Source organism: Engystomops pustulosus, chromosome 7 (assembly GCF_040894005.1).
Source record: "Engystomops pustulosus chromosome 7, aEngPut4.maternal, whole genome shotgun sequence".
Taxonomy (NCBI): domain Eukaryota; kingdom Metazoa; phylum Chordata; class Amphibia; order Anura; family Leptodactylidae; genus Engystomops; species Engystomops pustulosus.
Genome location: NC_092417.1, coordinates 51945366 through 51959432, shown reverse-complemented (window position 1 = coordinate 51959432; position 14067 = coordinate 51945366). Strand labels below are relative to the sequence as shown.

The window sequence follows — 14067 nt, the reverse complement described above, 5'->3', positions numbered from 1 at the left end:
GTAGGGAATAAAAACTCTGTGTTCTCAACTCATTTAATTTTTGTTTCAATCTATCCAGCATAGTTTCGCTGGATAGATTGGCCACAGGATAGGAGAAAACAGGTTGACTCCCACTGATCATGAGAATGGGACCACCAGCAATCTGGGAAATGAATGTCCCATTTTCACTAATGGGTTGTGTGCCAGGATGATCAATAAGATCTTATTTTATTTTTACACCACTTGGGGCCAATAAAAAAAATCAGTTCCAAAATAACTGCTTTAAGGTACTTAAAACATTAGATAAGTGCCAAACACACCACCATCAAAAAAATCAGATCCCAGACAACACCATTAAGATTTCAATTCAGACCTATTTTGACTTACCGTATTTTTCGGACTATAAGGTGCACCGGATTATAAGGCGCACCATCAGTAAATGCCTGCTAAAATGTTTGGGTTCATATATAAGGCACATCTGATTATAAGGATGAATGACCAGCAGGTGGCAGACCTGTGCACAGTTCAAGGCAGCTGTTGTCTGTAAGTAAGGTTCTTATATAAGGCACACTGGACTATAAGGCGCACCTTTGATTTCTGAGAAAGGCAAAGGATTTTCTGTGCACCTTATAGTCCGCAAAATACGGTAATGTAAATCATTGACTGACTTCTCGTTTTCTGCTCCTTTATGTGAGCTCATCTTAATAGTGTACAAGCCAGTCAAGATCATTTTTTAGTTTTTGTACCAGCCTGCTATTCCCCTGCAGGTAAAACAATAATTGCAGTAATCCACAGTACACATGACCTCACCACCGCTAGTGTACCCTGCCCTTTGTATACGTTCCAGTACATTACAGCTATCTGTTCCAATTTACATCTTTGCCCTGACAAGGTTAGTGATGTCATCAGCAAGTCTATGTATAGAGTAAACAGGAATGTGGAGCCAAGAATACATAAAGATTAACCACTTAATGCGAGTTATATGTCTGGAAATCCTGTGATGTCTCATGAGCCGATTCTGCTTTGGTGACCAATCTACTTATGTTAAAAATCATTACGAGAACTAAATTTAGAATGAATAACGCCCTGAAACTTCCTGCTATCATGTATAGTATGAAACTTAAGGTAGATGAGACTCTGATGGGAAAACACATTGGGGTCAATGTATCAAGACTGGCCTATTGTGCACCAGTCTTATTCAATGGCGCACCTGGCAAGCGACCCTCCAGAATTACTAGGGGGTTCAAACAAAGCTAAGAGGTACTTTTTAATGGTTATTGATTTATAACAACAAAGATTAAAGATTTTATGACGACATTAGGCAAGTTTTTTTTTCTCTCTCTCTCCTTGACCCCTCTCTGCTCTTTACACTAGGATGGACTTGTAGAATGTGAATAAGTACCTTTTTGTTTGATCTCTGCGATTCTCTTAGAATAATAGGATTAAGGTATTCATTTCCTAGTAGGCATATTTCCTGGTGGCAGAGCTAAACAGCCTGGACAAAATTCATTACATGTGATGTGGTTATAGAAGTCCTAGGTTTGCAGAATTGTACATATCTACCCATTATGAATGGAGCTTTGACAACAAAGACTGAAATATAAATCTTATGTGTTTTTTTTTTTTTTTTAGTCCCGCAGTGTGGATAAACAGCACGCGGTCATCAACTACGACAATGAAAAGGATGAGCATCGGGTGAAGGACCTTGGGAGTCTGAATGGAGTAAGTACATGAGCAAAGTTCCCTTATATCAGTGGTGGCGAACCTATGGCACAGGTGCCAGAGGCAGCACTTGGAGCCCTCTCTGTGGGCACCCGGGCTCTCACCCCAGCATGAAGAATCTTCCTACAGAATCTTCCTACAATGATAGGATTTGCCCTCCTCCTTTCAACTGCCTTGGTGTTTTTAGGAGGCTGAACGATTGAAAGTTGTCAAAGAACAAGGAGAAATAAATTACTGCTTAAGTTGCTCTGCTGGCACTTTGCAATTATTAAGTGGCTTTTGGTTAAAGTTCGGGCACTCGGGCTCTATATGTTATAATAAGGTGGTTTACCTAAAAAAACACTACACCAATGTGTTGGTCCAATGCTGGTTCTTTGCAGCAGAAGTGATGGTGTCCAGTACATTGTTCACATGTTATGAAGGAGGCCAAAAATTGGCCACCAGCTTTTTATTAAATCTTAACCCTAATGTACACAGTTGTGTATTAAACATGTTTATCAAATTGTTAAAATCTAGATCATTCAAAGTTTGTGTTAAACAGTTCACCTTTTGTATACTTAATCTCTGGTATTCTCAATTTATAAATAAGCTGTCTATTTGACCCTGCGGATTCCCATATTTTAGATCCTAAAAGATCCTTATGTAGTCTTACTGCAGCAGAAAATTATTTTGCACTTAAACTGTTACTTGTATAAATCTTAAACTATGTGAATAAAAATAGTCGCCTTAATCTGCGCCTTGTAATAGAAAAGTCCTCACTGTTTGTCTGTGACTATTATAACTGCAAACAGCTGCAGCTACGGAGGCAGATAAATGATATTCATTAATCCTGAAGTGCAATGTACTTGTGTTTTTAAAGGAAGAAAAAACATACAGTATATAATGTTTTATGTCTGATGTATTCCCTGGGGGAGCAGAAAAGTAGCGTAACACAGCACCAATAAGAAAATCTCTTGTCATTTCTGCCCCCTAAGCTCCTGCACCAATATTTTGCCTTTTTGTCTATATTTTTTTTCAATATTGAATCAATGTCGGACTTAAAGGGAACCTGTTACCACCTGTTTCACAAATTCAGCTAGTTGCAGATTCCCATAGAACCTGATTAACACAATGGTCCTCTTCTTTTACCTAAAAAATGTTTGCCTCACAACCCCATAAAATGAACATTGTGTTCTTACCTTGCAAACAGCCGGATCCAGCAGCATGTCAGAGGGGCGTGGCCTCATTAGCTTTGTCAAGTGGCCCCTTCCACCTTGACTCTCTTACAATTCACCCCATCCTCCGACGTCATTCGGCCAACTGGAGGATGGGATAAAGTGTAAAGGTGTTCCTTAACCCTCCCATCTCCATAGAAGCTGCACAGCTAGGTCATGCTAGGCGAGACCCCCCACCACCAACCAGTTATTCAGATTCTTGTGTGGAATACTGGTAAAAATTAAAGCAAAAAGAGGACTTATGTCTTTTGTCAATTAGGACAAGGTTCCCATCCTGTGGGTATGCTATCTTTTTAACAGGCCATATAGTTAAGGGAAATCGTACAAATACTCGCCTCCGTTCCTCTTGATGTTGATCCTGGCTCTGTACTTCGCTAAGCTTGACATGCCAGGATCACCTAGAAAAGAAACTTTTAATTAGCAGCATGGAGTGCTGGGACAAGATCTCCGGTGCTGCGGGCTGCTAGTTATGCATACCCCGCACCTCCCTTTCCTGTTCTGGGAGCACCTCATTCTTGACGTTGCCTTTCTCTCCTGGGATGGGAGAGGGAGGTGCAGGGGTGTGCAGAATTAGCAACCTGGAGTGCCCACGCTGCTTGCTGCTACTTATAAGTTCTTTTCTAGGTGATCCTGGCGTGCCAAGCTTAGCAAAGGACAGCGCTGGGATCATCATCAAGAGAGGTGGAGGTGAGTATTTGTAGGTTTTTTGAAATGGTTGATTTCCTATAAAGTGTATACATAGTATATTTGGTATAGTTTATTTTTAAAAAAATATTTTGTTATATTCAACTTTTTCCTTCTTCTCTCTACAGACTTTTGTGAATGATGTGAGGATCCCGGACCAGAAATACATAACCCTGAAACTCAATGACGTTATCCGCTTTGGCTATGATATCCTTTTGTAATGCCTGTACTACCAGCTGCGTTTATGGCTCAGTTCTTTCTGTTGGCAGACAGTTTCTGCAAAGACACACTAAGGTCACAGGAAAGCAGATTAGAGACTCGGCAGCCACGTGAGAATTTCTGAGAGCTTTTATGGTTTCTGTAGAGCCTCTAAAGGAATGCATTAAGATCTGCAGCAAGCATAGTGGTCATGTCTTAGAAGTGAATGAACTTGCATTGACTAGAAAGGGGCTTTATGAGCTTATATTAGTGTTTGGTTGTCGCTATTGCTCCACAGCTTCCAAAACCGCTCTACTGCATGTAAGACTATATTCACCACTCAATTTATGGATACATTTAGAGTATACACCACAAATGGGTCAATAGACGTATACTGGCAGATGGAGGCGAAAGGATGCATTATATGTTGGATCCTGCAGGAAACACTGGATGAAAAAAGGCAGCAGGTGGCACTATATCATCTATCTTCCTGCTGCAGAGTGATGTATATGCTCAGCGGAGGCCATAATTTCCTATGGGAGACAGATGGTACAGTAATGCATCCACCCCCGGCCTCGGCTGATATGCTCTTGGAAATCCCCAGCGATATATAAGGATGGGGGTATTACTGAGGAAACACTCTGTGCATCAGCAGCAGCCAATCACTTGTTGCTGCCAATATTCACTCCTCCTCCCCCTTTTAGGGGATTGGGGAGTGGAACAGTACAACATATCCCAATCTATAAGCATGTGGTATATTTCCTAGCCCTCCATTGTAAGGAATCTGCCTGATGTATCCTTAGAAGGGAGGGCTACAAAGTGGTGTGAATGTAACGTAGCTACACACTGTTTGGTTATAAAGGGAAACTGACAACAATATCCATTAAACATCAAAGGAAAAAGGGGGATCATTAAAATACAGTACGAAAATGGGACAATTCATGTACAAAGTAACAGAAAACGTGTATATATATATACACACAAAGCATACCGGATTAGGAACGTATATAGACCCAAATTCATATAGTCCAATTAAAGTGCAACAGTAGTAGTCATGACCGCAATACAAACATTCACATAGCAATAGCAACAGTATTAGTATTAGTCAGTATTAGTCATCATATTGTATATTAATCCCCCCCTTTTTCCTTAGATTTTTAATGGATGAACTTAATAAAATATGAATTGTTATTTATTTATGTGTTTGGCACAAATTATTTTGTAGGTTAAACAGTGTTTGGTTGTAGTCTGTAACCATGGAGACTCATGGGTTTGTATGTGGACTGAAAACATGAGGATATTCCTAATAAAACTATTTTCATGGCTTCTGCAAATGTCATTCAGGGCTCATCCCACTACTTAGAGTCTTGTTTTGTATTGACGAATGAGTCCTGGTGATGACGGCTTTTCCTTATCTACGTGTATACATTTTAATATGTACGTGCTGGAACAGATTCAGCATAATGTCCCAGAAGAAGCATTAAAGGTTGGTAATTACATAACTGATCTTAGTATATAAGAACATAAATCTAAAAACTAATTATAGCAAGTCATTAGATTGATATGATAGTGATGTAATATGGGATGTATATGAGTTATGTAACAACTGTCCATCAACATCAAGTGTGACGGTTTAGGCCTTGAGCCCATGAAATAGTTTGATCCAAGAAATACATTCGGTGTGCTAGCTGGAATTTCCGGATCGAACCTTGTATCACCACACTGAACTTTGATATTTTCTCAGACCGAACTTGTGTGTTGGAAAACGGCCTTAACTTTTTTGGGGGGCTTAAACTAAAATATAGGTAATTAGTGGGGGTGGGACACAGAGCACCACCATTAAACTTTTTTTCACACTAAGGCCCCTTACACAAAAATTCATGCTTTTTTTTCAGTCATTTATTTCAGTGCCATATTTGGGTGCATATACAAAACATTTTTTAACCATATGAATGTATGCGTAAAAAATAAAGTTGCTAGCTTGCTCAACCCCCAAATCCCCTTGATACTGCACATATATACTACAGCATACTGAGCACAACCAATGCAACAAGTATTTTAAGCTTTCCCATAGACTTCTATGGGGCACACAGAACAGAAATACTGACGAAAATAGGACATGGTCGTATTGCCCATTGTAGTGAATGTGGCCGTCTGCTAGCCCCTTGGCTCATGTAGCCTCATGAATTATGGATTGGTTACTAATAGTTTAGCCAAAAAGGCAAATAGTAGCAACTCTGTACTTGAAAAAAGTAAACTGCTTTAATTCACCCAGTGTTAGGAAGTGCCGCGTCAACTGTTTGGTATTTTGCAAACCGATTATGACTACCATCGACTCCAGTAGGACCATTTATAACCATATGTTACATCTATTATGTACAATAAACTCTTGTAAACAACTTTACAAAATAAATACTTTATAGAGTTAAAGGAAATTTACCATTAAAAAAATCAAGCATTATAAACCAGGGGGACGTGCTCATAGATCCAGGCAGTGTGACTGGGATCATTTTCTTATGTTGTTATCCATGGCCTCCCTCCTTCTAAAATCAACTTTTAAAATGATATTTGATATTGCTCATGCCTATTCTCTTCTTGCTTTGGGGACAGCCATTTATACTGACAAGCCACAAAGTTTATTCTGCTGGTCCCAGGGTCTAGATTCCCCTCCTAAGGAGAGCTCCTTTAATATTAAAATCAAAATACACAACATAAGCATATAATCATTGTAAATCTTTATCTACAGCATGAAAAATATACCAGCCAACTGCAAATGAGTTTAAAGACAAAAACAGAAAAAAGCAGACCGAAGCAAGATCAAGCCAAGGAGCCACCACCTCAAGTGGATTCGGCATTAGGAAAGCAGGAAAAGGCTGACAAGAAAGCGCCTAGTGGTAAGTCTTGGGTACTGGTCATATTCGGAGTAATGTTGATGGATATATATCCTAGTGTAGAAATGTATAAATATGGCATATATATATATATATTTATTATATCTCCAGGCTGTCAAGGGACTACTTGTCATGGAGATTGTGTGTGCGTTTGGTTTGTATATACTGTATGTGTGTGTATATGCTGTATGTGTTTGTTTGTGTGTGTGTATATGCTGTATGTCTGTATATGGTAATGTATGAATGTGTGTATTTGCTGCATGTGTGCATTTGTGATGTGTATATGCTTAATATTTTTGTATAAGCAGCATGGGTGTAAATGTTACTGTATGTATGTGTGCATATGTTGTATGTATATATGGTGTGTGTATGTTTATGCTGTATGTGTATATATGGTGTATATATGCTGTATGTATAAATATATAAATGTTTGTGAATATGAACGTATAAATATGTGTGTAACTGTACAAATATCTATATTTTTTTTCAGGGGTAGAGGGGGGCCCATTCAGATGTCTGATATGGGGTCCTGATTTTCTCTCTTTAAAACTTGTCAGGTTTTTCTTGAAGAGGGTAGACGTATGTACGTTGGGAGGAGTAGTTGTCATGTGTGTGTTAGCCATATAAATGGGATGCATACTGCACATAGACGTAAGCTATTTGTGTAGTTTACTGTATAGATGTAGGACACATCCACAGGGAGCAATGTGCTCTTATCTCTCTGTGATCCATTACCCACAAACCTTTGAGCTGCACACACCATGAATTATTGTATAGCCTAAAATCAAACCATCAGACCTTTTGTGGGAATTGTATAGAATCAGGAACATGGACGCTCTAGATTCATTCTGTATCGTGTGTCCGACCTGTTGGCCACACTTTAAAGGGGTTGTTCCATTTATGCAAATAAATGTTTTTGTTTGTATGATGAAAAGCTTATACAATTTTCCAAATACTTTCTGTATCAATTCTTCATAGAGTTCTAGATCTCTGCTTCCTGTCATTATATAGGAAACGTCATAGTTTATTTCCGGTGGACAAAAATCTGGCCATGGTCACACAGGTGAATAGCTTGTCAGTATCATAGACAGTAATCAGAGCTGGGTGATATAACGAGCTGTGCACCTGTGTGACCATGGTCAGATTTCTGTCCACTGTTAGTAAACAATGAGGTTTCCTATAGAAGGACAGCAAGCAGAGATCTAGGAAACGGTGAGGAATTGATAAAGAAAGTGTATTGGGAAAATTGTATAACTTTTCATCACATGAACAATAACATTTATTTACTGAAATGGGAGTACCCCTACAAGTTAATAGGATTACATACATCCTGTGTTTAGGAAGAAAGAAGCCATGTGTTAATAATCTTATACAGCCTCGTTAGGACAATACTTTACGCTCAGTAATTTAGACAGCTTATTGTTATCTTCGGAACACTGTGTCCTGCATATAACTCAGTAAAGTAATGTTTCACAGAATCCTTTGAATTCCTTAGCACGTTTTGATACATGTGTCCAGTGAAAGCATTTAACCACATAATGTCTGCTTTGTGTATCGGTCATGTACCAAGACCAAGAGGTGATTTATCTGACCTTCCCTATTGTATAGGTACTCTATTGTGGAATATATACATGTATGTGTAAGTACTGGGCATTAGTCTATGTAAGTCACAAGTTAACATTTGAAGCAAACCTGGTATTGTTTTCTCCATAGAACCTTCAATATATCGCACACCACTATATGGTCAGCCATCTTGGTGGGGAGATGATGATGCTAATAACAAGCACGAGGCACATGAAGATAGGAGGCCAGAAGATTACAATTTGGGTAAGCATGTCCTAGTTTTGTTCTCACCTGGTATCAATGTATAGGTGCAGTCCATTATAGGATATGGAAATTGGTAATCTTACTACGGCTCCATATGCCACATGTCTCAGCAGATGAGCTATAGCATTGATACATGGCGGTATTATACTTATATTTTTATATGCTTGTCTTTATAATCTCTCCCTCTTGAATAACTGCATAGCCTTGTTTGCTTATGTTGTTATAGGCTTTATTTTCTTTGTATAGGTGTAAGTCAAGAGATACCTGAGTGCTCTCCACCCACTGTTTTCTGCAGCAGAACACTCGTTCATCATCTTGATCATATTCACGGGGATTTCCAATTTACAACATGTTAGATTACATCAGTCCAACAATACAATGTGTAGGCATTGATAGCTCTTCACAATCTGAGATGCTGCCTTGTGTTCAGCAAGTGCAGAGATCTATGGGAGATTATGGTAGATATGGTGAGATCTTTACTCACCCACCCTACAGATGTGTGCATTGTATTAAATGTATTACCCATAAACAGTGCCTTGAGGTCCATGGTCTAGAGAAAAGCAGAAAGGATGAAATTACTGATATTGTTGACCTTTTGTCCTTTCCCTCGTTGGTTATATCGGTTCTGCTGCTGCAGAACGTCTTTTATAAATATTGAAGGAGTATCTCCGTATCTGTCACCTATCTGGTAGAGGACCCACTCTTCTATATATAGAAGTTTCGTAGAAACTCTCTTTGGTTTGAGCCACATGATAGCCTATAGATGTTTAAGTAGATGCACGTCCTGCAGCTGAAAGCCTTCCATGACTCCCACTGTGCTTACTGAAAAGTGACTACTCTATACAGTACTTTGGAAATTGGAAAATGGATGAGAAAATTTTCATATTCATCATAGAATTTGAATTGGCAGATCCATGTATTTGTGATCACCTCTCAAAAAGCAGTGGCTGTGGGCTGAAGGTAGGGTGACTCCTCAATCTCATTAGATGCAGAGGCTCTATGATTTATATGAATCCAGAATTTATGGCAAATCTTATGGATATGCCATAATTGTCCTAAATGGGGACACCCCTTTAACATTATCCACCTGGAAGTCAGCTGAACCCTGTTGATCAGGTTCCCAACTACAGCAAGAACTATTCAGCCATGTTTCCCTTGCAGGGGGTATGTGTTTGGATATGCTGACAGAACAATATGACAACCAACCGTGCAATACATGGACAGATTGGGTCACTGGAGTACGAGTCCAGCCTTTCTGCCTTTGCTCAAAGAGGGGTCTATGCCAAGAGTTTGACTTCTTGTTCTCTATACATGTGCCTGGCAGCCAATATGGTCTATGGCACACGAGCACATGTATCTGAACAGAGAAGTGTTATGGAGATGGACTTTATATTGAATATTCAGAATATACTTGGAATTAATTGTAATCATATATTTCCACATAGTGTTGCTAGGCAGTATATCCCTAGCCCTGTGAAATGTTCTTTCTGAAGTCTAGTTTATCTTTTTCCCATTTACTTCTGGTGACTAGGTAGTAAATCCAGTAAACAGTAGCTTTGTCAGCTGCGAGTAACATGAAGACACGTGTATTCATGTAGTGACTTTATTTGTTGAAGGGATTACCGCTGTTTGTTCCTTCTGACTAGAGGACATGATTGAGCTGGTGATCTCCTGTAATGGACCTCTTTGGCAACTGCATTAACTGAGTTGTCAAGGATTAGGTGTCTAGGTCATGTGTGTTACTGCTCCTCAACCACATTAACTTTGATAAAGCTGCCCCTGAAACCGTGGGGTGACATTTAGAATAAAGCAACCATTTTCTACTCCTGGGTAACCCTGGTAATTACTTTAAGAATATGCTATCAATATCAGATTGGTGGGGCTCCAAATTCCTGTACCCCCACTGATCAGTGTGTAGAGATCATAGCTTCCAGATGAGCAGTGCACTTCTCTGTTTACCAAGTGCAATTATATGGCCATTGAATCGGCCAGGCCTCCAAGCAAGTCATGGAATGAATAGACATGGTGTCATAAGCATGAAGCAAAAGTGGAGGCCACTACAATCACTTGAGACCGCTGATAAGGGTGGCAGGTGTTGGACCCCACCAATGGGAATTTGTTCACCTGGAATCCAAGACACTTAAACCTTATTGTGTACTTAGATTAAAGTAGTGATAATCGTTTTGGCCATGTAGGGCCTCTCTCATGCATGCTTTTGGCTTGCAAAAGGCTGTTTGCAGTCAAAGCGATCGATGCAATATTGATCTCATGACACAATAATGGAGCATGATACCACTGGGGTTCAACAGCTTCATACTATAGGGACCATTTAGGCTCTATGTTCTGTTCCTTTAAACTAACCTTAGACCAAATGCATTAAAACTTGCATAGACTATGGAGATGACATGCAACTACATAGTTTTGAAAGTGCTCTATAGCACATTAAAGTATAGAATTAATATTTTATTACATTGCATCATTACTGATAAATTATATATTTTAGATCGGGCAAAAGAAATGTCTCAACATGAAGAAGAAATGAATGGCAGCTTAGGGTACAGAGATTCTGCTGACCAATCCCTTTATTCATTCCGAAGAGAACCTAGCTACTTTGAAATTCCTACAAAAGACTTTCAGCAACCAGCCAAAACTCCTGAGGCCCAAGTTCATGAGATCCCTACTAAAGACACAGATACCGTTACGCCCCCAGTAGTGCAGAGCCATGCTTCTTTTACCATTGAGTTTGATGACTGTCGGCCTGGGAGAATTAAGATAAAGGACCATGTCACGAAGTTCTCAATGAGACAAAGGACGGCAGGACGAAAGGAAACTGCTCCAAATGAGATGATGTCTGCTGAAAATAAAGTTGCTGACTGGTTGGTTCACAATGACCCTAGTTTAATAAGAAGGCCAACACCTGCAGAAGATGTTTACAGTACTAAGAGTGACCTTCCCATCCACAACAGGATTCTTAAAGGTAAGTTTGGAAAATAAAATAAAGTCATTGCAAAGTTGCTGAATAAGAGTCAATTTAACCCTTTGATTGTTGAGGTATTAGAGTGGTGCAGCTAACATCTAGAATGTATCGGCAGCTCTAGGGTATTAATATCATATGTTGGATTATTCAATGTATTGTACTGGAGGGTGAGTACTAACTTTTTCTATATACTCAAGTCAAAGCCATGTGGGGCTTTTTCAGCATAAAAATTTGCTGAAAAATGCGACTTATACTTAAGTTTATACCATATATATTAACTTAGGCAGTTAGTTAAACCCATATTCTTGTGGTCTTTAAGGCTGGATGAACATCATAGATGAAGGTCCCCCACTCTTCTTTGATTCAGAGAATAGGGATGTACTAGCATTTAGTTTGGGAAGGAAATATCCTTGGCTAGCTGTGGCTTACTTTGATAAGTAAAAACATTTTTTGATGTGCTTATTGTATGATGTATTCCATCCAAATGTTTAGGTAACAGACATGAAGATGGTACTCAAAGTGATTCAGAAGATCAAGCAGGACCTGTTCCCGAGAAGGAGAACACACAGACAGATCAAGGCAAGCTTCAACGGCAAATAAAACGCGAGCCTGAAGAACTGTTACACAGTCAGCAAGCATTCGTTATAGAATTCTTTGATGATGATGCTCCTCGAAAGAAGAGATCTCAGTCCTTCACGCATAGTGCAAATGGTTCACAAAATGAAGCCGAACCTGCCAACAAAGCAAAAAATGACAAAAGAAAAGGTGTTCTGGCCGCAGAGAAGCTGACTACTAATGGGACAACCACAGCCCCTCTAGTTCCAAAACCACTGGTAAACTCTTCCTTTCCTCAAAGGTCTAATTCTTTTAGGAGGGAAAAGACCGATGATCGAGTAAGTACTGCTGGCCCTGTAACTGCAAAGCCTCCAGTGAAAAGCTTTGGTAGTATTGGGAAGAAATCCAAGCTTGCTCAGGAATTTGTGGCTGAGTATTTGAGAGATCAGGCTGAAATACTAAAAGACACTGTAGAAAAACCTATGACTTTACCATTATCATCCATACTCACACCTCAAGTTACCCATCAAGTACAATCCTCCATAATGGCGCCTGCTGCCCCACCGCCTGTTGCGCCACCTCCTGAATGTAGACCAGTGAAAGTAAAGAAAGCTGAAGAGGAGGACAGTCTAAGTGATGCCGGAACATATACCATTGAAACAGAGAATCAAGATAAAGAAGTTGAAGAAGCTAGGAAAATGATAGACCAGGTAAGAGTAAAGATAGTTTTGGGAGGACTGCTTCCAAAAAACGACTTTAAGGATTATGTCTATAGTTGTATTATGACCATTGAAAGCCTTAAAGGGGTTGTCCAGCCTTTTAAAAAAACAGAGATAACTAGCTGAGGCACAGACTAGCTGTGGCGCGGGACAACAAGAGTGGCTGAGAGAAGGTAAGCATAATTTTTTTTTTTGTTTGTTTTTACAGTCTTTACAGCCTCATATAATTTTTTTTTTTACTGGCTGGACAACTACTTTTAAAGGTTTATTTTCTAAGAGTATTTTCTAATGAGTAGCCTATATTTAGACTTACAGCTCGGACCTCTAACTGATTTGCAGCTTTAAGTGGCTGTTGTGTACTTACACACATTAAAAACCCATTGGGGGGTTTTAACCCTTAACATATATATTATCATAGGCTTTCTTAAAATGAGATATTATATACTAAAAATCTGTCAATTGTAAGTAAAATATATACGTCCGAAGCACTTAAATGTATATTTATGTCTAGTCATGTGGTGTACAATAAATTAGGGATAATGAGGATTATTTTCCAATGGTAAATAATGAGCTTTTTTTTCCAGGTATTTGGAGTCTTTGAACCCGAGGAGTATTCCAAAATTTCTTCTGCAATTTACAGACCAATCATCAAACTAGAAAAGGAGGAAACCTCCCTAAATGAGAGCAGTATGACTCACAAGACTGCAATGATGTCAACCAGTCACTCTGTTCACATGACTAGTGATCCTCCGTCTGATGTCCAGGTGAATTCATGGGCCATCCTTAACTGATTTTTGTACTTGGTTTTGAACTTTCTTATTATAACTAAAATTGTAAATGTTTGCAGCCTGCAAAATCATCTAGCTCCAATAAAAGTGGACAGAAATGGGTTTCTAGATGGGCAAGTCTTGCCGACAGCTATCCAGATGCCTCCCCGACCTCTCCACTAGATGGGCAAAAAAGTGGATTACTAGCAAATGAAGGTATGGATTTTAGAACTTCATAGTAACACTGTGATATCTGAAATAAGATCATGTAATGACCAGTTAAAGGGAACCTGTCAGCAGAAATTTACTTAATAAGCCCTTACTAGTATGTTGTCATGCTGTTGAACGCCTTCCAGATCATGTTTCTTTCATGACCCAGTGTGGTGGCATTATCCAGAAAATCCACTTTGATGTTAGATGTCAAGGAGGCAGATAATTTAGCACTGAAGTCAAGCTCTCCCCACCTCAGCACATCTCCTTCATGCATGCAAAAACATTAATAACTAGATCTCCAGAAGTCCAGTGCATGACATA

At 39.3% G+C, this 14067-nt stretch overlaps 1 protein-coding gene across 5 annotated transcripts in view; it reads left to right on the top strand.

Moving 5' to 3' along the window:
• CEP170B (centrosomal protein 170B) overlaps nucleotides 1–14067 on the top strand; it is a 75650-nt gene that overhangs the window by 36928 nt on the left and 24655 nt on the right. For all 5 annotated transcript variants that reach the window (XM_072115885.1, XM_072115888.1, XM_072115887.1 and 2 more), the window contains exons 3-11: nucleotides 1612–1701; nucleotides 3728–3808; nucleotides 5227–5283; nucleotides 6544–6691; nucleotides 8402–8515; nucleotides 11019–11492; nucleotides 11985–12757; nucleotides 13351–13530; nucleotides 13614–13749. In XM_072115885.1, the coding sequence (XP_071971986.1) occupies nucleotides 1612–1701; nucleotides 3728–3808; nucleotides 5227–5283; nucleotides 6544–6691; nucleotides 8402–8515; nucleotides 11019–11492; nucleotides 11985–12757; nucleotides 13351–13530; nucleotides 13614–13749 (2053 nt within the window). The remainder of the gene's footprint in view (nucleotides 1–1611; nucleotides 1702–3727; nucleotides 3809–5226; nucleotides 5284–6543; nucleotides 6692–8401; nucleotides 8516–11018; nucleotides 11493–11984; nucleotides 12758–13350; nucleotides 13531–13613; nucleotides 13750–14067) is intronic.